General features: G+C 42.8%; 1 protein-coding gene across 5 annotated transcripts in view; it reads right to left on the bottom strand.

Annotated features, from left to right (window-relative positions):
• Nucleotides 1-821: 821 nt before the first annotated feature.
• LOC144682597 (uncharacterized) overlaps nt 822-23,600 on the bottom strand; it is a 48,563-nt gene continuing 25,784 nt past the window's right edge. For 3 of the 5 annotated variants that reach the window (XM_078545077.1, XM_078545080.1, XM_078545079.1), the window contains 4 exons: nt 13,795-13,869; nt 10,407-10,508; nt 7,721-7,775; nt 822-2,593 (listed from right to left, as the gene is read on the bottom strand). In XM_078545077.1, the coding sequence (XP_078401203.1) occupies nt 7,735-7,775; nt 10,407-10,508; nt 13,795-13,869 (218 nt within the window). In that variant the 3' untranslated portion in view covers nt 822-2,593; nt 7,721-7,734. Of the gene's footprint in view, nt 2,594-7,720; nt 7,776-10,406; nt 10,509-11,282; nt 11,435-13,794; nt 13,870-23,600 lie in introns of those variants that run through there. The other 2 variants (XM_078545081.1, XM_078545078.1) reach the window with 2 other exon arrangements.

Here is a 23,600-nt window from a genome sequence, read left to right as displayed (position 1 = left end):
TAGATTCTTGATTAACAAGAGGATGATCGGTTATTAGGGGTAGGCAGGAATGTGGGGTTGAGGTTACATTCAGATCAGCCATGATCTTATCGAATGTTCAAGGAGCAGGTTCAAGGGGCCGAGTGGCCTACTCCTGCTCCTAATTTGTATATTCATATGTTTGTATAATTCTTAAAAGTGTTCTTCAAAATGCAGTTTCCCCTTTTAGAGGTTTTTGGACAGCGAACTCTGTAACACACACACACAAAAAAGCTATGGTGCTTGACAAGTGCTGTCTGTGTCAGCATTATCCTAATTAGACCACGTCATAGATTCATAGAATAGTACAGCACAGAAGGCCACCATTCAGTCCACTGAGTCTGCCCCTGGTGAGTCCCACACCCCTGCTCTTACCCCCTATCCCCGCAATATTCTCTCCTTTGTGTTTATCCAGTTCCTTTTGAAAGATATTATTGAATCTGTACCCACCACCCTATCAGGCAGTGCTTTCCAAACAATAATCACTGCTTGCATTAAAAAAAAATTTCCCTCATGTCGTCTCGGATTCCTTTGCCAGTCAGTTTAAAACTGTGCCCTTTGGGCCTGTGCCCTGCGTCCTTCAGTCATCAGAAACTGTATCTTTTTATTTACTTTATCAAAACCCTTCATGACCTTAAACATCTCTGTCAAATATCCTCTTAGCCCGCTCTGTTCTAAAGGAGATGTTAAGTTGTTTGTAACACCTGACTGGAACGTGTCTTTTCTCTCCTGCTGAACACAAGTCGAATAAAGTTAACTACCTGTTACATATTTCTTTAAAAATTAATGAGATCGAAAAATACTAAAAATTCAAAGCCACTTTATTTGCATGGTTATGAGCCATTCATAGTCAGAGTCCTCATTCAGACAACTTCGCAAATTCCACTTCAGGCTGTGCTCAGTTGTAACTAATATTAAAGTAACAACAGTAATTCCCAGTGATTAAAATCCCACAAATAAATATTAAACACTTTTTTTGTGACTTGAAATGTGACCATCCTATGAGTTATATCCTGTGAATGGGGAAATAGTGCAAAGACCAAGTCCAAGGCAAATTAAACTGAGCAAACGTAGTAAAATCTGAGAGTGAAATGTCCCTGCCTCAAAGCACTTGGAATTTGATTTCTTCAAGTCAAACAATGGGAACAAGTTCGGAGGGTTTTTAAAAATACCTAACTTACGGAGACTGGGTAGATTCCCACTCCGTCTCCTCCTAATGCGATCAAGTCACTTAATAAGAACCCCTTGTTGCTTGCCCCTTCATTTGGCACAAAGCACCAGAACACTCCTCTATATTTCTTTCCTTCTCTGGATAGTGAGCAAACCAGCAGGGCTTACCGAGAAGATTTAATCCTCAAATAAAAAACCCAACACACCAAATCCCCGACAAGTTTCTGCTCTACTGCTAAAACAAAAAAAGATGTGCTGCTGTGAGCATTATAAAATCTTACATGGACATTTTGAATCATATTGATAAACGTTCGCACTTTGAAAACAAATAAACACACAAGGCCTCGTAAAAAGTCTTCCTATTATATTAATCATATGGCATTCTTCAGCCTGCTACTTTAACGGAAGTAGTAACGGATTTAAAAATAAATTCTGTTCTCTTGCGGATCCTAATTCCCCTCGCTCCACCTTCAGTGCCCAAGCCCCCAATTTTGGAATTCCCTCCTAAGCCCCTCTCTTCTTCAAGAGGCTCCTTAAACCTCTTTTACTAAGCTTTTGGTTATGAAATGTGCCTTTTCTCTCTTGCTGAACACACGTCTAATAAAATGACCTACCTTGGAGTAGCTTGGGGTCAAATTTTGTCTGCTAGTACTCTTGTGAAACACTGTGGAATGATTTACAGTGTTGAAGGCAGTATATAAACATAGGTCGTTATTGAAATAACACCTCCACCGATACAGAAAATCATACCATTGAATTAATTGTTGACACACTAGTATAATGAGAAGTACCTTCTAAGATTTGGTTCTTTTGTCAGCCTGTAGCTGCACAGGACCACCCACCACCTAAAACCGGGGTTGAAAGCCTTTGAACCCATCATTGTGCTCAACACATTTCGTCAACTATTCATCATTATCTATTCCGTGATGTTCACCCACATTCACCACACACTGAGGTACATCCGATAAAAACTATATAATTAAGACAGGTATCTCAAGGTTCAACATTTTTGTCAAAATCTCCAAGTATATCAATATATATATATTACAGCTGCAACAGGAAGACAGTGATTGTGCAATGTCCTAAATTGCTGTTTAGTAGCGCATACAGTAATTTTTCTATAATTGCTTTAAGAACATTGTTTGAAAATGAAAGCTTTCAAAACAAAGACATACAAGAAGATCCCACCTTATCAAGGCAGGCCTGGTAACATATTCCAAACCAACAAAAACAGGTTAAATAAAAAGTTAAAAACAGTTCTGCACCATAACGAGTGCCCAAGGAAAGAAGCCTGAGCAGAATCCAAGGTGCCTCAAGTTGGACAGCAAACATCTCCTTCCACTCTCTTTTCAGTCATCATTTCTAGCTCCTTCCAACAGGTCTTTTGGCATAGGAGCACTGTAACCTGGAAGAGGGCGCAGGGGTGAAGGCACAAAAATGAGAAACCGATTAATAGTTTTTGCCCCACACAGTGGAACAGGCAGTTGCACAGAACTCTGCATTAATAAGAAAAAAAAAAACAATATTCCTTGACAAAATGCTAGATTGTAAAACAGAAACACATATATGTGCTACACAGATTTTGAACTCTGCTCTGCTGAATTGGCTGATCTGAGCCGGTAGCGTCGGAGCTTTATGATTAGCCTTAAAGACTCTTAGGCTAGGCAGCCATGGGGCAAAACCAGCTCCAGTTCCTGCTCTGATAGCCTAGGCTGTTTGGTTTTCATGGGTTAACGGACAGGGTTAGTCTTCCAGAATTTAAAATCTGCCACGATAATCACAGATGCTTCACAGCCGGGACCAATGCTCGTTCCCTCAGTATTTACAGTTCAAACAAACACTTTGTGGTTCCTGCAAATGCCTGGTCTGCTGCTCATTTGCTAGCCTGGCTGGCTATAGTCAGAATCAGTTGTCAATACTGAGGGAATGCTGCACTGTCAGAAGTGCCGTCCTTCAGGCGAGACATTACACCAGAGGTCCTGTCTGCCCTCTCAGGTGGACTTAAAAGATCCCATGGCATGATTTTGAAGATAAACAGCAGAGACTTCCCCAGTATTCTGACCAGTGTTCATCCCTCAGCCAACGTGACAAAGAGTTGGTGATGTTTGTCGGAGATTGCTGTGCGTAAACTGGCTGCCATGTTCCCCATGTTACAATAATGACAACGCGTCAAATACTTTGTGAAAGGCTTTGGGGATGTTCCAAGGTCTTGAAAGACACCATGTAAGACACAAGCCATCCTTTCTTTACTTCCATGGTGTTTTCCCTTGATGATGAGCAAGTCTGGCGGTTTTATTAGGTGTTAGTTCGCTGATGGGAATATCTGTGTTGGCTGGTTGTTATACACATACAGGGCTGTCCCGTTACTGAGAAAGCCACTGCCTCTCAGCAGCTGTAAAGCCCTTTGGGACGACCATGAGGTCATGAGAGGTACTATATAAATACAAGCATTCCTTTTTTATAGTTTGGCTGCTATTGCTTGATAGCAATAGCCAGACCCAGTGATCAGCTGTTATTTGCTTCTGCTTCTGTCGATCGTGGCTTAGTGGGGCAGCACTCTCACCTCTGAGTCAGAAAGTTATGCACTGAAGTGCCACTCCAGGTACCTGAGCAGAGAGATAAAAACAATTGAGGCTGACGCAGCACTGCAATGCTGAGGAAGTGCTGCACTGTTGGAGGTGCTTGTCTTTCAGACCAGATGTTAAACCAAAGCTCTCAGGTCAGTGTAAATGACCCCATGGCAGAAGAGTAAGGTGAATTCTCCCAGGCTTCCAGGTCAATATTCATCCCTCAATCAACATCACTAATAGATCTGCTCATTACCAAGTTGCTGTTTGTGGGAGACTGCTGGGCACATATTAGCTGTTGCATTTCCTACATTACAACATTGTCAGCACTTCAAAAGCATTTCATTGGCTATAAAGCTCTTCAGTCATCCGGAGGTTATGAAAGGCGCTTTACAAATGCAGGTCTTTCATCCTAGCTGGCTGTTAGGACTGGCTACAGCCACTGACGTGTTGAAAGGTTGGCCGCCTGCCAGATTTGGGCAGCTAGATATGGACTTTATAGACTTACAGCTCTGTTCTGTCGCTGGCTGGTCCAGGTCTCCTGATCTGCTGCTTCGACCTCATTTGCTCATCAAGCCTGTGTTGACTGTTAATGTCAACAAGCCAAGAATTATTACGTTTCTTTTAAATGTCAGTTCTGTAGCTGTGCTGGCCACCACGGTCCTTGCAGTAGTGGGTTAGGGGTTCATAAAGTATGTAAAACGTTTCCTACATTACTAACAGTGCTGGCTATGAAACGCTTTGGGACATCAAGCTTGTGAAGGGCGCTATATAAATGAAAGTTTTTCATCCTAATGCCAAACAAACCCCTCAAGGGGGAAATTGAGCAGGAACGGCTGTATAATAGAAAATAAATGAACCATTTAATGAGTGCCAGTAGTATGCTAGGATCAGTAATCAAAGCCTGTAATTCCTGCAGTAACTCCGCAGTCCCATGGCCCAGGTCGGGAGCCACGACTACATTGCTGTGGCCCCATCTCAGATTCGCACCCTCACAGAGTGCAGGATTATAGAGTAGCCCTCTCTTGTGTTACAAAAGGAGTTGAGCTTTTTCAGTCTCCCTTGACATTCAACAACACTATCACTATTGAACAGCTAATATCCTCGGGGTTACATTGACCACAAATTTATAACTGTAGCAGTTACATAAATGCCATGACTACAAGGGCAGGTCAGAGGCTGGGGATTCTGCAGAGTGTAACTCAACTCCTGACTCCCCAAAGTCTTTCCGCAAAGCACAAGTCAGGAGTGTGATGGAATAGTCTTCACTTGCCCGGACAGATGCAGTTCCAATAATACTCAAGGAGCTCGATACAAACCAGGATAAAGTGGCTTGTTTGATCAGCACTCCATCCACCATGGGAACACCACCACCTGCAGGTTCCCCCTCCAAGTCACTCACCATCCTGATTGGAAATATATCGCCGTTCCTTCACTGTCACTGGGTCAAAATCCTGGAACTCCCTCCCTAACTACACTGTGGGTGTACCTACACCACGTGGACTGCAGCAGTTCAAGGTAATGGTAATCGCCAGCGATGCTCACATCCCAAGAACAATTTTTTTTTTTTAAAAAGAGTCTACTCGAAGTGAAACCCAAGTATTCCAGGTGTAAAACTCATCTGGGAATGGCTGGTGTGCGAGAGTCCCAGCCTGCACCTACAGCTTCCGAAGGCAGGAGAAAACTGGTGCAGTGGTGGGGGGAATAAATTCGTCAGTATAAGATTGTGAGCTTTAAATAGATTTCAGCATCGCACAGTCAGGCACAACTCCTCCCTTACAATATGCCAGCTTTTACACAACATTCTAAAATCAGTCAAAGCAACCAACACCACAAAGAACTGGAATCCAGGAATAAAAACAGAAAATGCTGCAAGTGTTCAGGTCGGGCGGAAGGTCAACCTTAGAAAAGTTGGGCAAAATTTTGCAGCGATAGACATTTTGCTGCCAGAGCCAAAAGTGGGAGGCAACCCCATTCCACTGTGTGGCAGGACCCTGGGTTGCATTTTGCCAGCACAAGCCAATGAAATGGCTGCCACCCCTAATAACGATGATGGCCCACCCGCAGAGCTACCAGCAAGTCAGAGGCGAGCGGCAAACATTACTGGGGCTGCACCTGGAGAATAAGGGCACATCGATGGTTGAATGCCCTCAAAGTTGCTTAGACTATTTTCTAAATGGGGAGAGAATTCAGAAATCTGGAGTGTAAAGGGACTTGGGAGTCCTAGTCCAGGATTCTCCTTAAGGTTAACTTGCAGGTTGAGTCGGTAGTTATGAAGGCAAATGCAATGTTGGCATTTATTTCGAGAGGACTAGAATATAAAAGCAGGGATGTGCTGCTGAGGCTTTATAAGGCTCTGGTCAGACCACATTTAGAATATTGTGAGCAATTTTGGGCCCCGTATCTCAGGAAGAATGTGCTGACCCTGGAGAGGGTCCAGAGGAGGTTCACGAGAATGATCCCAGGAATGAAAGGCTTAACATATGAGGAACGTTTGAGGACTCTGGGTCTATACTCGATGGAGTTTAGAAGGATGAGGGGGGATCTGATTGAAACTTACAGAATATTAAAAGGCCTGGATAGAGTGGACGTGGGGAAGATGTTTCCATTAGTAGGAGAGACTAGGACCTGAGGGCACAGCCTCAGAGTAAAGGGAAGACCTTTTAGAACAGTGATGAGGAGAAACTTCTTTAGCCAAAGAGTGGTGAATCTACGGAATTCATTGCCACAGAAGGCTGTGGAGGCCAGGGCATTGAGTGTATTTAAGACCGAGATAGATAGGTTCTTGATTGGTAAGGGGATCAAAGGTTACGGGGAGAAGGCGGGAGAATGGGGTTGAGAAACTTATCAGCCATGATTGAATGGCGGAGCAGACCCGATGGGCCGAATGGCCTAATTTCTGCTCCTATGTCTTATGTCTTATAAAGTTAGGCAACTAGGGTCTGGGGGTACTGGAGCCAGTCAGGCAGGCCCCCGGCAAAGGGGGTGGGTGTCGCTGAGGGCAGGAGGCACCGTTGCCTCATGAGCAGTCATCGTCACTGTGGGGCCCCTCTGTGGGCCATGGAAATATTGTGACTGCGGGAAATCTGGAATAAAATAGAAAATTCTGGAAATATTTAACAAGTCTGTCAGCATTTGTGGAGAGCGAAACAGTCACAGGTCAATGAGGTAGTAGATATCATATTCCCAGATCACATGAGCCTTCTTCTCTTTGCCAAATTTTCAATGCTTCCCTCACCCTCACTCCATATTTGCCTTCCTTGGACCCATCTTTTGTTTCTTTACGTGTTTCATTCTCACCTTCCTTTGTCTTAGCCCAGCAGCACAGGGAAGGTAATAGTGTACAGGTAATGTCATTAGACTAGTGACCCCAAAGCCTAAGCTAAGACAGGGTTCAAATCCCACCACAGCAGTTGGTAGAGTTTAAATTCAATCAATAAATCTGAATTATAAAATTAGTCTCGGTAATGGTGACCATGGCAGGCATCATCTGGTTCACTCGTGCCCCTTTGAGGGAGGGACATCTGCTGCCCTAACCTGGTCTGGCCTACACGCGACTCCAGACCCACAATAATGCGGCTGACTCTTAACTGCCCTCAGCAGTGGCCTAACAAGCCAGTCAGTTCAAGGGCAATTAGGGATGGGCAACAAATGCTGGTCTCGCCAGCGACACCCACATCCCATGAAAGAATAAAAGGAGGGAAAAAAACTTATTCTCCTTTCTGCAATTGCTAAAAACCTGTTCCTCGCTAACCCTTGCCATTTCCGATGAGAGGTCATCGACCTGAAAGGTTAACTCTGTTTCTCTTTCCATGGCTGCTGCCTGACCTGATGAGTATTTCCTGCACTTTGTGTTTTGACATCAAAAAAAGGATTTTGGAATTAATCAAAATTCTTTGTAAAGTGTTTAATCCGAAAGAGTTTCTGATGGAGAAACTCCGATACGTTGGTGACTCTATACATACCGTTGAGCGTCCTTTCACTGGTCTTTTGCGTTAGTGTACTGCTCAGTGAACATTTCTGATAACATAGAGAGAATAAATTAATGATTAAACCAATGCATTTCCTGTTTTACCTCTGTTGGTCATTCAGTGAAACATAATTTTGCATCCTTGTAACCTTTTCCTCAGTTATCCTCCTCCTGAAATGTTCCGTTTTAATACCATCTCGTACTTTATCATACTGCACAGTGGTACAGTGCGGACATTCACTTTACCATATTCGTGCTTCTTGACAAAAGAACTAATTTGTCACTTCAATCATCAGACGCTGGAATAAAATGAACTATTTTACCTGCTCACTCACAGACAATATAAGGACTTCAAGCATGAAATTTATGCTAGTCCGCTCAACCAGAACTAATAGCTCTTAGCCTTTACAGAATCATACAGCACAGAAACGGGCCAATTGTGCTTGTCCCAGCTTTTTGAAAGAGCTATCCAATTAATTCCAATGCATCAAAAGGTTCACTGGACCGGATTCCTCGGATGAGAAAGTTGCCCCATGAGGGGAGATTGAGTAGAATGGGCCTATACCCTCTGGAGTTTAAAAGAACGAGAGAGTGATAAAATTCTTGGAGGGTTGGAAAGGATTGATGGCGAGAGGCCGGTTCCCTGGCTGGGGAGTCCACAACCAGTGGACTCAAGGTAAGTGGTCGGCCATCTAGAACTGAGATGAAGAAAGTTGTCTTCATTCAGAGGATTATGAATCTTGGAATTCTCTACCCCAGATGGTTGTAGATGCTCAGTCTATGGGGGAGGTGATGGCGTAGTGGTACTGAGGCTGGACTAATAATCTAGCGGCCCAAGGCAATGCTCTGGGGACCCGGGTTTGAATCCTGTCATATTTGAATTCAATAAAAAATCTGCTGGAATTGCAAAGTTTAATGATGACCGTGAAACCATTGCCGACTGTTGTAAAAACCCACCTAGTTCACTAATGCCCTTTGGAGAAGAAAATCTGCCTTCCTTACCTGGCCTGGCCTATCCATGTAGGTCCGTCTGGCTCTTAAATGCCCTCTGAACAAGGGCAATTAGGGAAGGGCAATAAATACTGGTCGCTAGCCAGTGACGCCCACATCCCATGAATGAATAATAAAAAAAATGTCCTTAAGTACATTCAAGACCTAGATTGATAGATTGGTGGGAATCAACGGACAGGGAGCTTATGTAGATATTCAGCCATATTTGTATTAAATGGCAGAGCAAGCTTGATATAGGCCATGTAGCCTCCTCTGTTCTTGTTTTAATGAAAGATTCTCAGTGTAACCTCTCTATACCTATACCAAAAGGATCTGGCTCTGTATATGTAAATTTTATTTGCTTTTTCCACATGTTGTCTTGACATTGAAAGAGCCTAGTCGCCTGTTAATCCCAGGTCCCCTTCAAGTCCTCTGGTGCTAATTTTATCCAATTTATTCTCAACACATGTTGCACATTTGTTTTTCCAATATGCAACACTTTGCATGGGCCAGTGGTAAATTTTATTTCCCATTTATCTACAGGGTCTGATTCATTCACAACAGCGCCATAAATAAAAACATAATAAAAGGAAAAATGTTAAATACTTGAAGGGATTCTTTTTAAAACCAATCCTGAATACATGGGTAACCTTTCTATATCAATAACATGCACATTTATATAGACTTTAACATATTAAAAGGACCCAAGCAGCTTTATAAGAACATTATCAGATACAGTTTGACACTCAAGCACCATGAGAATACAATTAATTGGATAAGAGCCGGCAGAGGCAAGTGGGCTGAATAGCCTCCTGTGCTTCTAGTGAAAAATATGATTTCTTTTTTCACATTCTTTTGTATTCATAGGGACTTTAGCTGCTCTGGTTCAAGAATGAGACAGTGGCATTGGTTTTCATCTTCACTGCCTGGGTATTAAGCATCACCTGGTTGATGTTGAGATAGGAAACTTTGGCCGGGTAGACTGGATACCAACAACAGAGCCCAGTGCGTTTCCCGTCCATTCAAATTCATTGAAGGAAACATTGGAATTCTGGAAGAGGAGCACGATCCACCTGCCAGATTTTTGTTTATGCGCTTTCCCCAAAAGAGGCGTAATCCTGTATTTTACTCTCCTGTGAAGTGCCAACGCACGTTTTAAGGTTACCATGTTAAAGGCACTATTGCAAGTTGTTGTTAATGCCCAGACCCTAAAGACAACAATCCACCTCAGGATTTTGTAAACTCTTCACAAAGCATGTGTAAAATGATTTCCTCTTATATAGTTAAGGGCTGCTCTGTAATCAAGCCAATGTACACTGAAATTTGCCAGTGTGCGAGGGAATCACACAGAATGTTTCTGAGTTGCAATATGCTTTCAGCCTCCAATAACAATGACTTATGGTTAACTAGCAAACCTTCCCAAGGAGCTTCGGGAAAAGGCTGGGGAACATTCAAACCAAAACAGTGCACCAGGCTGTCTTCCACAACCTCCTTACTCTTCTCTCCCTCAAAACCTCTCTCACGGGTGAATTAACCTCCAACCAATAACACTACTTGTAAACGATTTGCTCACAGTCGAATAAAAGGTAACGACAAGTCATGGGCTCAAGAAGCAAGAGGACAATGCATCCAACTAGCAGCAGTTCTGTTCTCACGATGTGCCACACTGGCAGGCAAGGCAATAATCATACCCAGCAAACTGAAGCACAACTTCTTCACTTGTTCAGATGTCCCACCTATTAAAGCCATCACCAGGTCACCGATGAGGTCAATTGGTGTAGGAGGCTTCTGATCTGAAAAGATTTTAAAGAGGCCGATTGAAATCATGCTGTTTAAGATGCGACATTTTAAACTACTGCAGTATTTACTGCGTTACATACAAGGCAACATAGAATGCATTCAATATATATATTGACAGCAAAAAACAAGACAATAGCAGCAGGGTATAAATGTACGACTGGTAGATAAAAAATATCAAAAGTATCCAGGAACATAGAAGCGCAGGAATAGGCCATTCAGTCCATTGGTTCTGTTCTGCCATTGAATTAGATAAATGGGATTGAAATGCAAATCGGCCATTAAGAGTCTTTGCTCCATTTCCCCGTATATCTTCACCTAGCAAAAATACAACAATCTGTGTCTTGGGAAAAGAGAAATCCACATTTCCACTACCATTTATGTGAAAATGTATTTAGTGCTTTCACTCTAAATGGCTGAGCTCTCATTTTAAGATTGCTGCTATTTTCCCACCAGAGGGACGAGTTTCTCTGTATCACCACTATTAAAACCTTTTATCACTTTGAAGCATCCGCTCTTAGAGGAATAAAATGTCGGAAATCTATCACAGATCTCCTAGCATCTGAAAAGAGAAAAGTCGCATTGATATTTTGGGGGCAGAGTCTTAATCAGAAATTGCAGCTAGGAAATAAGGAAGACCCTATAAATGATTGGAAAATGAAAAGGAGAAATGGCAAAGAGCCAAGACTACAGCAAGCTCCCTACTATAACAAAAGAAGCAGAAGCAAAGTAGAAGAAAAAAAAATGACTTGCATTTTTATAGAGCCTTTCATGACCACGGGATGTCTCAAAGTGGTTAGGGCCAATGAATGACTTTTGAAGTACAATCGTTATGGTAATGTGGGAAATGTGGCAGTCAAATTGCACACATCAAACTCCCACAAACAACATGTGATAATGATCATAGAATCTATTTTTATTGCTAAAGAAAGAGAGACATGTTACCAAAGCTTTTCATCTTGCACTCATCAGGACAAATGCAAGAATGCCAAATATCAAGCAATCACAATTTATAGTACAGGAGAAAAGGAGTGCTGATTGGTCGGCAAGTTGGCTCTGATTGGCTGAGCATTGCCATGGAGAAAGCAACGGGGAACAATAGGCTACCCAAGCCCTAGAGTATTTCAAAAAAGGTGCAAGACTTGACCATATGCCTTTTGTTTAGACAGAATAGGTCCCTGCGTATGGATGTTTGTGCTTCTAGCAAGCATAAATGGGCCATGTTACAAGCTTAATTGATTATCGTAAATTGGTTGGTAGTGCAGTAATGAGTGCGCTCAAGATTGTTCAGCAAGTGCTGCCCAGTCACGGAATCACACCTAAGAGTAGGCGTTTTTATTTTGGGTTTTGCAAGCATGGGCCGGTTGAGTACAGTCTGTATTCTGCCTGTTACGAACAGCCAGATGCTTCTTATTCGATCAGCCAATTGTTGGGATGTGCGGCCTACATACCTGGCATCATACCAACACTGAAATTCATACACGAATTTGTTTAATTACGTAGTAGGCAGAATGTCTTTTTGGACTGACAGAAGTATCCTATTTGTTTGTTCATCTGTTTTTAAGTGGTTGCTTGAGGAATTCATATTGGTCAGAACACTGGGGATAACTTCCCTGCTCTTCTCTGAACTCATGCCATGAGACCTTTTACAACCATCAGAGGAGGCAGAAGGGCCTCAGTTTAATATCTCAACCAACTGATGTCAACTCTGACAGTGCAGTACTCCATCAGTACTACACTAGAATGTCAGCCTAGATTTTTGTGCTCAATCTCTGGAGTTGGCACTGAACCCAGAACCTTTTGAGCCATAGATGGGAATGCTACCAATTAAGCCATGGCTGACACAGTTTTGATAGACAAGGAGTTACAAACAAGAGAAGGCACCAATGGTGGTTCACATGACTGAAGAAACAAATATAAGCAGAGTTTCTTCTAGGTTGACGTTCTGAAAGTAATATGGTAATATTGCTTTTTTCAGGTGCTGATCAGTCTACCATAATTAGCAGCATTTTCTTTTTTGTTCATTCTCAGGATGACTGCATTTTCAGTCTGTTTCATTCACCTTAAATGTTTGGTTTGCTGATGCCAGTCCGTATTATTATCCACTAATTCAGTTGTTCTTCACGGAGAAATTCACTCCCAAAAACCAGATCAAGCAATGCAAAGATTAATTGCATAAGGAACTACTAGGATTGAGTGTGCAACTAATGTCTGTTATATTAGTGAACTGTGAGAATGGATGTTATTTTTTAAAATATTTTTTTGTGTGTGTGTATCTTGAAAGGATAGAGGTGTTAGGTTTGAGTTGCAAGTAAATATGTTGGATCTAACATTTGCATTTTTAGATAAGTTGAGAGTTCATTTGAATATCAAAGGGAAGTCAGAGGTAACAAGAAACATTTTTCCATCATACAGGAGCTCCATGGGTAAACAGAAGAGGGTATATTACATTGTTTTGACCCAAAAGCAGAGACAAAATAGAAAGATTAAAGATTTTATATTTGGAAGGATTTGAGTTTTAAAGAAGTGCGAGAACAATGGAACCTGAGATGAAAGGGGAAAAAGTAGCTTAGAGTTACTGTGGAGATCTTAGGGGTTGGCTGTGTGAGGAAGATCTCCTGGAAACAATTATTGGCTGGGAGAAGATGCAGTTTGAATCAGCCATCCAGTCATGCTAGAAAAGTCAAGGGCTGCACAAAGCAGTCTTGTTCTGAAGCCCTGGATTTCCACAACAGGGTGGGAGAGAATTTAAGAGGTCGAATGGTATGCCTTTATTAAAGCTACAACAGTGTGCCTTGGGTAATATTATTGGATTTTTATAGTTAAGTATCTATAAGGAAGTGTTTCCTGGAAGGTGTTTACTTGTGGGTCTGACCAAGTAGGGAGCCTTTTGGGGGAATGTTTTGTAAGACTAATTTCAACTGTATAACTGTAATCTTATGTGCTTAAGCTTTATTTTCTTCTTGTTAGCAAATCTTTTTATTTTTAATTTTTTAAATCCCAAACGTGTTACTGGACTTCTTGCTGCTGAGATCAGTACGTTTTCTTTTTTTTTGTATTCTGAAAATGAGAAAAGGGTAAGCCAAGTTTCCCTCTGGGATTTGGTGTGCTCAGCATTTAACATCTGCTGTGGTCATAACAAACCTTATTAAAGGGTGTATTTTAAATTTGAATAATTCCTGTCAGTCCTCATTACCATTTCTTCAATAACACATTATGATGTGCTGTTTGGTTCCTTTGCAACCACGAGAATATACAATAAGGACTAAGAAAAAGGGTTACCTTTAGAATTGGTCTTCTCAGGTTTATAATCACTGTTTACAACATCTTCAAGATCAGAATCACTAAAAACGCCAGCTGCCATATTAAAAGAAACAAGAATTACAACATTACTACAACAAAAAAAAAGGGATTAAATGAAGCTGTACAATTTTGGGCTTCTACGCCAAATATTTCTTCCCAAATTTAGTGTCTCAGGCCAATGTTTAAGGTACGATAGTTTAATGGTTAAATTACTGGATTAATAATCCAGTGCCTGGACTAATGATCTGGAGCCACGAGTTCATAATCCTATCACGGCAGCTGGGAAATTTAAATTCAATTGATTGAATAAAGAGCGAGGATCAATACTGCTGTCCATGAAACTAGCGAACTGTTGTAAAAACCCACCAGCTCACTAATGTCCTTTAGGGAAGGAAATCTGCCACCCTTACTCGGCCTGGTCTATATGAGACTCTAGTCCCTCAGCAATGTGGTTGACTTCAACTGCCCTCTCTGAAATGGCCTAGCAAGCCATTCGGTTGTATTCAAGACGACAGCTCAGCCCCTTCTTCTCAAGGGTGATTGGGATTGCTGGTTAGCCAGTGACACCCACACCCTGTGGATGAGTAAAATCAAAGACCTGTAATGAGTCATCACTTCCTATGACTAGAATAAGCCTTTCCCAGTTCAACATCCAGTAGTTCTGAAGTGCATTCAGGAATTGAACAGAAACCCGTGTTTGTTGTTTTGCTTCCCTCATTGATCGTAATGTATGCACTCTTACCCACAGTCTGGTGCTTTTTCTTAAGCCAATGGGAGTGTCTAACGTGGTTGGATGCTGTGTGTGCATCTTTTGGGCTCGAGACCACCTTAACCTCTCAGCAGCTGAACCTTGGGCAGCCAGGGCCTGTTAGCCTTCAAGCACCTCTATGGCCATCGTCAGAGTCTGGTGAAAGCATTTGGAAACTTGTATGTGATCAGCGCAAGTACGGAGTCCATGAAACGCACATCAGCCCAGTTCAGGTCAAGCTCGTACCCAGCAAGAATATCCAAGCTTGGCTCAGTTGGTAACACTTGAATCTCAGAGTCAGTAGGTTTTGTCTATCAGTGCCACTCCAAGAATTGAGCTCATAATCTGGACTGACATTGCAGTATAGTACTGAGGAAGTGCTGCAGTGTCAGAACCACCTACTTTTGGTAGATAAAATGTTAAGCCAAAGCCATAGATTCGCCTTTCAGGTGAAAATTAAAGATCTCCAAATGTTATTTTGAAGACGCACAAGGAATTCTCCCCATGTCATGGCCAACATTCACTTTCAACCAAAGAAGGTAAAATGTATGGCCGGATTTTTGTGGTGTTGGGCCAACTCCGGAGGCCTTTAAGAATGGTGAATGGGGCCTGGATGCGGAAGTCCCATCCCCAATTCGAGCATTTCCCATTTTTGCCAGCAGGGAAAGGGCATGAAACACATAGACGGGAAAACCAGACTCAGCAGGGCCATATGAAATTAGTGCCGAGTTCAAACAAACCCCATTTTCACTGTTCCAAGGGCCTTAACTAGTGCAGGAGGAGGCGTAAATGCTCTTGAAGGGAAGATAAGGTCTGTTTAAGTGTTATGAGTTGAAGTTATTTAAATCCCCAGCCCTTTAAAATTAAAAGAAAAACAGCAGCTTTCAGAGGTAAAGACGACACCTGATGCTGGAGTGCATTGATGACAGGTCATCTGGTGCAGTATAGAAATAGCCATTAGCCATCTGTTACTGTGGTTTCAATAGGTTTCATTGTTGACATTTCCAAGGGCTATTATTACAGCTGAACCCATTATGAACACTTTTTGAGTTTCAAAAGTTCCAAAATCATTTATCTCAGCAGGAGGGCTGAGTTCACATTATGATTGACAGTTTTAAGAAGCTATCAAAGGATTAGCTGTCTTTGATGTGGTTAGTGAATTGAAGTTTGTTTGCTTTTAGTTTTTCAGTAAAACGTATGTATGTATGAGTGAATAAGAGCTCTCTTAGATTGTTACAAGTTTTTTTTTCATCTCCACATTACTCCTGATGTCTGTACATAATGGATACTAGGTGAGTAACTATGGAGATGACATATGAGGGATGGGTGAAGGGGAGAAGGCTAGAAGTCTCACAGAACCAAGGGGGTCTTCTAACCAGCCTCAGCACTTGTTCACCTCCGTGGCCTCCTGCAAACTACCTCCAAAAATGGCAGGTCCAAAATCGATGACGCCCCTGACCGCACCCCCACCCAAACCCCCGACCGAGCAAAAATCATGCATGCAGAGATTTCTAGACTCGAGCTTCCCATCTTAATGGTGAAAAACAGCCCATAGTAACTGTTCATTTGTAATTTCTGTTCAGCTTACTGTGTGCAAAATACCAACATGATTTCATACATAATCAAATCCTTCCAATAAAAATATGGTTCATCAATACACACCTGCTGGCTTAATGGGATCATCCTTTGAAGCTTTGCTAAGATCAAACCCATCATCATTACCTGGAAAGTAAATGTTAATAGTTATTTCAATTTGCTCCTGAAAACTAGCCATTACATCATTTAAAAATTAAGAGGATTACTCGGATCGTCAATCTTTGATGTAGAAATTTAACACCTGCCCAGTTGTTGGGGACTGTTATTCTTGGATCTGATTGATTCCAACTAAATGGGTGCTTGGCAGCAGCAGCCAATTCCAAAAGGTACCCAGGATCAGAATCAGAGTTCAGATCGACTGAGAATACAATTTAGAGTGTCCAAAGAAAATGGTAAGTATCGTCATTTCCAAATTTTTATTCATTCTTGGTGCGTCTCTGTATCTGTGTGTGTGTATGTATTGCTAGCAAAGCCAGCACTTATTGCCTATCCCCAATTGCCCTGGAGAAAGCAGCGGTAAGCCAAACTTTCCGCAGGGACTTAATACGACCAAATGGCTTGGTGGGCCATTTCAGAAGGCAGTTAAGAGACATCCTCATTGCTGAGAGTTTGGAGCCCAGGGAGGCCAGACCAGGTAAGGATGGCAGATTTCCTTCCCTGAAGGACACTAGTGAACCAGATATTTTCTTATATAAAAATAAGACAATCAATTTTAACAAGACTAGCATTTTATTCCAGATTTATTAATAAATTGAATTTAAATTCCCCCAGCTGCCATAATAGAATTTGAACTCTTGTGTCTGGAGCATTAGTCAGGGTCTCAAGATTGCCACTATAACATGACCACTACGCTGCCATCACCTGTAATCAATCTGGTAATAAAGTCACAGGGCAGAATTTTCTGTGCCCACTGGCGCCGGGCATGCTCGATGGCGTGAGCAGACAATGTGGCGAGAAGGCCATATTGAAGTCCTGGTTGGAAGCATTTCAGATGTGTGTGTGCGGCTGTACTTTAAATGTGGAGCTCAGTGTGATGAAGCGGCGAGGTGATGGCGTGGCGGGCGAATCAGAGCCTGCCTGCCATCAAAAAGCTGTGCTTCCCGGGAATGCGTAATTAACGCAGCGGGTTTGGGATGATACGGCGAGAGAAGCCACCATTACAGCCGGCTTGTAAAATATTGTTTTACCCGCCCGCTGCCACACTTAGTGCAAATCGGGGACGATTACACCCTCAGTTTACAAGCAAGGAAGACCGAGACGATCCCAGGTCTGAGCTGAGTTAACTAACTTTGGCTTCAGTTGTCATTTAATCGCTACCATTGCTGTAAATGTGCATGCAATAAGGTGGGTGGGAGTGAACGATGAAGAAAAAGGTAGTATCCAAAAGGAAGCCATTCAGCCCATTAGATCCTTGCCGACTCAGTGAGAGAGCAACCTAAGTATTCCCACTTGCTATTCAGTCCCCGCAACCCTGCAAACTTTCTCTCAAGTATTTACCCAATTCCCTTTTGCAAGGTGCTACTAAGTCTGCTTCTGCCACCCTTTCAGGCTGTGCATTCCAGATCATAAAAACATGCTGCATTAATAAAGAAAAACCTCATATCACCTAAAATCTGTGTTTTCTGGTTACTAACCCCTCTGCCAAAATCAATTGAACAGTTCCATCAAAAGGCTTCCTCACCTTCTCTGCTCCAAGGAGAACAACCCCAGCTTCTCCGCATGACTGCAGTCCTTCATCCCTGAAACTCCTCCACACCCTCACTAGGTTCTTGACCTCCTTCCTGAAGTCTGGTGCCCAGAGTTAGTGCTGGTCATGCAACTGATTTGTTGCAGAATTAATTCTCGAACCTGATTATTCTCTGCAAGGCATTTCCTTAGCAGCAACCAATCATAAAAGAGAATCTGTGACCAGGCCAAGCTCAGATTTACCGATATTACGGGTAAGACTTACGCTATCTGAATACACCTTTTCTCTCACTCTCCCTGTCTCTCTACGCCTACATTTGTAAAGCTACAATCTTTCAACCAAAACACCAAGACAGTCCTGCTCTGCGCTGGATTAGATGATCTCAGCTGTGGAGCTACAACTGCTACCAGTTTAACTACAATAAAAACAGAAAATGGAGGATGCACTCAACAAGTAAAGGGGCACCTGTGGAGAGACAGAAACAGAGCTAACATTTTCAGGTCTGTGATCCTTCAGGGCAGGGATACGTTAGAAATGTAATAGGTTTTAAGGAAAGGTCTATTTTCGCTTGGAGGGCAGGAGAGATTAAAGGACAAAACTTCTCATTGTGCAAGGCCAAAGGGAGTGTTAAGGTCCAAGCAAAGAAACAAAGTTTCTAGGAGATGTGAATGGTGGGATAAGCTGCCATCCAAACATAAAGTAAAGAATATAATAAATAGGTAAAAGAAAGCAGCAGCGGCTTCCAGTCGTCAACAGCAGCTTGGGGAATTAAAATTCAATTAATAAATCTGGAATTAAAACCTAGTCTAATAGTGACCACGAAACCTTTGTCGATTGTCATAGAAACCCAGCTTGTTCACTAATCTCCTTTAGGGAAGGAGAGCTGCCGTTCTTATCTGGTCTGGCCTCCATGTGACTCCAGATCCACAGCAACGTGGCTGACTCTTAACTGCCCTCTGAAATGTTCCCTCTGAAATAGCCTAGCAACCAGTTGTATTAAACCGCTATATAGTCTACAAGGAATGAAACTTGATGGGCCACCCGACATCGACCTAGGCACCAGAAATGGCAATGACACATCCAGAACGGCTGATTCTGTAAAGTCTTCCTTACTGACATCTGAGGACTTGTTCCACAGTTGGGAGAGCTACCCCACAGATTAATTGAGTAATATCCTGACATAGTCATACTCATGGAATCGTACCTTACCAACAATGTCCCAGACACCACCATCAACATCCATGTCCCACCAAGAGGACAAACCCCACCAGAGGTGGCTGCATTGTCGGATACAATTGGGATGGATTTGGCCTGGGAGTCCAAAACATCGACTCTGGATCCCAAGAGATCTCATGACATCAGGTCAAACATGAGCAAGGAAACGTCCTGTTGGTTACCACCTACTGCCCCCACCCCACCCAAGCCACCCCACTTTAGCCGATGAATCAATGCTCCTCCACGTTGAACATCACTTGGAGGAAGCACTGAGGGTGGCAAGGGCACAGGAGGTGGGGGACTTAAATGTCCATCACCAAGAGAGGCTTGGTAGCACCATTGCAGACCGAGCTGGCCAAGTCCTAAAGGATATAGCCACTAGACTGGGTTTTCAGCAGGTTGTGAGGGAACCAAAAAGAGGGCAAAACCTACTTGACCTCGTCCTCACCAATCTATCTGTTGCTGATCTATCTATCTGTGACAGTATTGGTAGGGGTTACCACCGCACAGTCATTGTGGAGACAAAGCCCCATCTTCAAATTGAGAATCCCCTTCATGTTGTGTGGCACTAGCACTGTGCTAAATCAAACAGATCTAGCAACTCAAAACTGGGCATCTATGAGGCACTGTGGGCCATCAGCAGCAGCAGAATTATGTACAACCACAATTGGTAGCCTCATGGCCTGGCACATTCCCCACTCTTACTATTATCATCAAGCCAGGGGATCAACCTTCGTTCAATGAAGAGATCAGGATGGTATAGGAGCAGCACTAGGCATACCTGAAAATGAGGTGTCAACCTGGTGAAGTTATAACACAGGACTACTTGTGTGCCAAACAGCAGAGGCAGCGAGTGATAGAGTTAAGCGATCCCACAACCAGTCGTGAATGGCGGTGGACAATTAAACTACTAACAGGAGTAGGAGACTCCACAAATATCCCCATCCTCAAAGATGGGGAAGCCCAGCAGATCAGTGCAAAAGATAAGGCTGAAGCATTTGCAGCCACCTTCAGCCAGAAGTGCTGAGTGGATGATCCATCTTGGCCTCTTCCAGAGGTCCTCAGCATCACAGATGCTAGTCTTCCACCAATTCAATTCAATCCACATGATATCAAGAAATGGCTGAAGCACTGGATGCTGCAAAGGCGATGGGCCCTGACAACATTCTGGCAATAGTACTGAAGACTTGTGCTCCAGAACTTGCCGTGCCTCTAGCTAAGCTGTTCCAGTATAGCTACAACACTGGCATCTACCCAGCAATGTGGAAAATTGACCAGGTATGCCCTGTACACAAAAAGCAGGAGAAATCCCACCCAGCCAATTACCGCCCCATCAGTCTACTCTCGATCATCAGTAAAGCAATGGAAGGAGCCATCAAGCAGCACTTGCTTGGCAATAATGTGCTCACCGATGCTCAGTTTGTATTCTGCCAGGGCCACTTAGCTCCTGACCTCAATACAGCCTTATCCAAAAATGGACAAAAGAGCTGAAATCAAGAGATGAGGTGAGAATGACTGCCCTTAACATAAAGTCAGCATTTGACTGAGTGTGGCATCAAGGAGCCCTAGCAAAACTGGAATGAATGGGAATCAGGGGGAAAACTTTCCGCTGGTTGGAGTCATACCTAGCAAAAAGGAAGATGGTTGTGGTTGTTGGAGGTCAATCATCTCACTTCCATTACATCATTGCAGGAGTTTCTCAGGGGAGTGTCTAGGCCCAAACACCTTCAGCTGCTTCATCAGTGACCTTCCCTCCATCATAAGGTCAGAGGCGGGGATGTTCGCTGATTATTGCACAATGTTCAGTACCATTTATGACTCCTCAGATACTGAAGCAGTCCGTGTCCATGTGCAGCAAGACCTTTGCAACATTCAGCCTTGGGCTGACAACCGGCAAGTAACATTCATGCCATACAAGTGCCAGGCAATGACCATCTCCAACAAGAGAGGATCTATCCATTTCCCCTTGACGCTGAATGGCATTACCATCGCTGAATCCCCCATTATCAACGCTGTGGGTGTTCCTACACCACATGGACTGCAACGCTTCCAGAAGGCAGCTCACCACTACATTCTCAAGAGCAATTAGAGATGGGCAATAAATGCTGGACTAGCTAGTGACACCGACATCCAAGGAACTAATATAAAACGAAAACCCAGACCACAAAGGACATCACGCCAACATAGGGGGGCTTAGAATAAGCAGCTGCAACACGGTGAGAGTAGTGACCATCAAAGGAAAATTGGGCATTTGCTCAAAAAGGAAATATTTACAGATCCACAAGGAAGGAGATGACTAATTAAACAGTACTTTCACAGAGCTGGCACAAGCAGTATAGGCTGAATGACCTCCTTCTGTACAATAAGATTCTAGCTCATTTTAACAGTCAAAATTGTTCATACAGCAAAATCTTAGCAGGAGCAGATGGACCTTCTTATCTTTCCTGACCTGGTAAGGTTATTAATGGTTTTCTGAATGTCAGTGCACGGCCTGTTTTAATTTTCATTCTCTCACCTTTCACTTCTAGGCTAAAGCTTACACACAGCTGTCTGCCTTCACTGTAGAGGGTACAAATAACATCCTAGAAATAAGTGTGAATCAGGAGGTGAAAGGGGGGGGGGAGGAACTTAAAACAATTACAATCACCAGGGAAAAGTTACTCAGTAAACTATTAGAACTAAAAGCTGACAAGTCCCCAGGTCCAGATGGACTTCATCCTCGAGTTTTAAAAGAAGTGGCCACTGAGAAAGTAGATGCATTGGTTTTACTTTTGCAAAATTCTCTAGATTCTGGAAAGGTCACATCAGATTGGAAAATAGCAAATGTGAATCCTCTAGTCAAGAAAGGAAGGAGACAGAAGGCAGGAAACTGCATGCCATTTAGCTTAACATCTGTCATAGGGGAAATATTGGAATCTAGTATTAAGGAGGCTTTGGGGAAATTGGGAAATCTCAATGCAATCAAGCAGTCAACATGATTTTGTGAAAGGGAAATCAGGTTTGACTGATTTATTGGTGTTCTTCAAGAAAGTAACAAGCAACGAGGATAAAGGGAAACCTGTGGGTGTGCTGTACTTAACTTTCCAGAAGGCATTTGCGAAAGTGACACATCAAAGGTTACTATGCAAAATAAGAGCTCATGGCATAGGGGGTTACATATTAGCATAGGAAAGGATTAGGTTAGCTAACAGGAAAGTGAGAGCAGGCATAAATGGTTAATTTTTGGGTTGACAAGGTATGACGAGTGGAGCGCCGCAGGGATCAGTACTAGGCCTCAACTATTTACAATTTATATCAATGACTTGGATGAAGGAACCAAATGAATGTTGGCTAAATTTCCTGATGACACAAAGACAGGTAGGAAAGGAAGTTGTGAAGAGGACATAAGGAACCTGAAAAGGGATATAGATAGTTTAAATGAGTGGGCAAAACATTGGCAGATGGCATTTAATATGGGAAAATGTGAACTTGTCCGCTTCAGCAGGAAGAATGAAACAGAGCATATGATTTAAATAAAGAGATATTGCAGAACTTGGTGGTACAGAGTGAAGAGGAAGGTGAAAGAGTTAAAAACCAAATACAATAAACAAAGAGGTGGCTTTTGATAAACCACAAGTCATAGTCTGGACCAGATAAGAATCAAGGACTGTGTGTATACATTGAATAGGAGTAGATAATGTGATCACGTACGAATGTTTCGAAGATAATAGGATAGACCAAACTAAGCATGTGTGAAAACGCTTGGGTCCTGTAACGAGGTTAAAACACATACACATCAAAGATAAAAGGATAGACAAAACTGGTTACGTGTGTGAATGAATAGGATAGACGAAACTAATTGTGTGGATAAATGAGGTGTAGACATTGATCATTGGTGCATGCAAATAGGATAAGGGAAACATAGAAAATAGGAGCAGGAGTAGGCCATTCGGCCCTTCGAGCCTGCTCCGCCATTCATTATGCTCATGGCTGATCATCCAACTCAATTGCCTGCTCTCGCTTTCTCCACATAATCTTTGATCCCTTTTGCCCCAAGAGCTATATCTAACTCCTTCTTGAAAACATACAATGTTTTGGCCTCAACTACTTTCTGTGGTAGCGAATTCCATGGGCTTACCACACTCTGGGTGAAGAAATTTCTCCTCATCTCAGTCCTAAATGGTCTACCCCATATCCTCAGACTGTGACCCCTGGTTCTGGGCTCCCCCACCATCAGGAACATCCTTCCGGCATCTACCCTGTCTAGTCCTGTTAGAATTTTATAGGTTTCTATGAGATCCCCCCTCATTCTTCTGAACTCCAGCAAGTATAATCCTAACTGATTCAACCTCTCCTCATATGTATAACTCCAAGGAAATGTAATCATTCGGGGAGCTTGTACCCATCTTGTATGGATACAGTCTCCCCTGCATGCTTGAATAAAATCGGTGAAAGAAGCTCGAGTCTCATGTGGTCGCTGCGGGATCGGAGGATGCTTGAAGTCCCTTTCAAGAGGGATCTGGGTGTTCTGGTATGTGAATCACAAAAAGTTAGTATGCA

The sequence above is a fragment of the Cetorhinus maximus genome, chromosome 7 (genome assembly GCF_964194155.1).
Source record: "Cetorhinus maximus chromosome 7, sCetMax3.hap1.1, whole genome shotgun sequence".
Taxonomy (NCBI): Eukaryota; Metazoa; Chordata; class Chondrichthyes; order Lamniformes; family Cetorhinidae; genus Cetorhinus; species Cetorhinus maximus.
The sequence above is the reverse complement of the archived record's forward strand: the minus strand, read 5'-3'. Positions and strand labels throughout refer to the sequence as shown.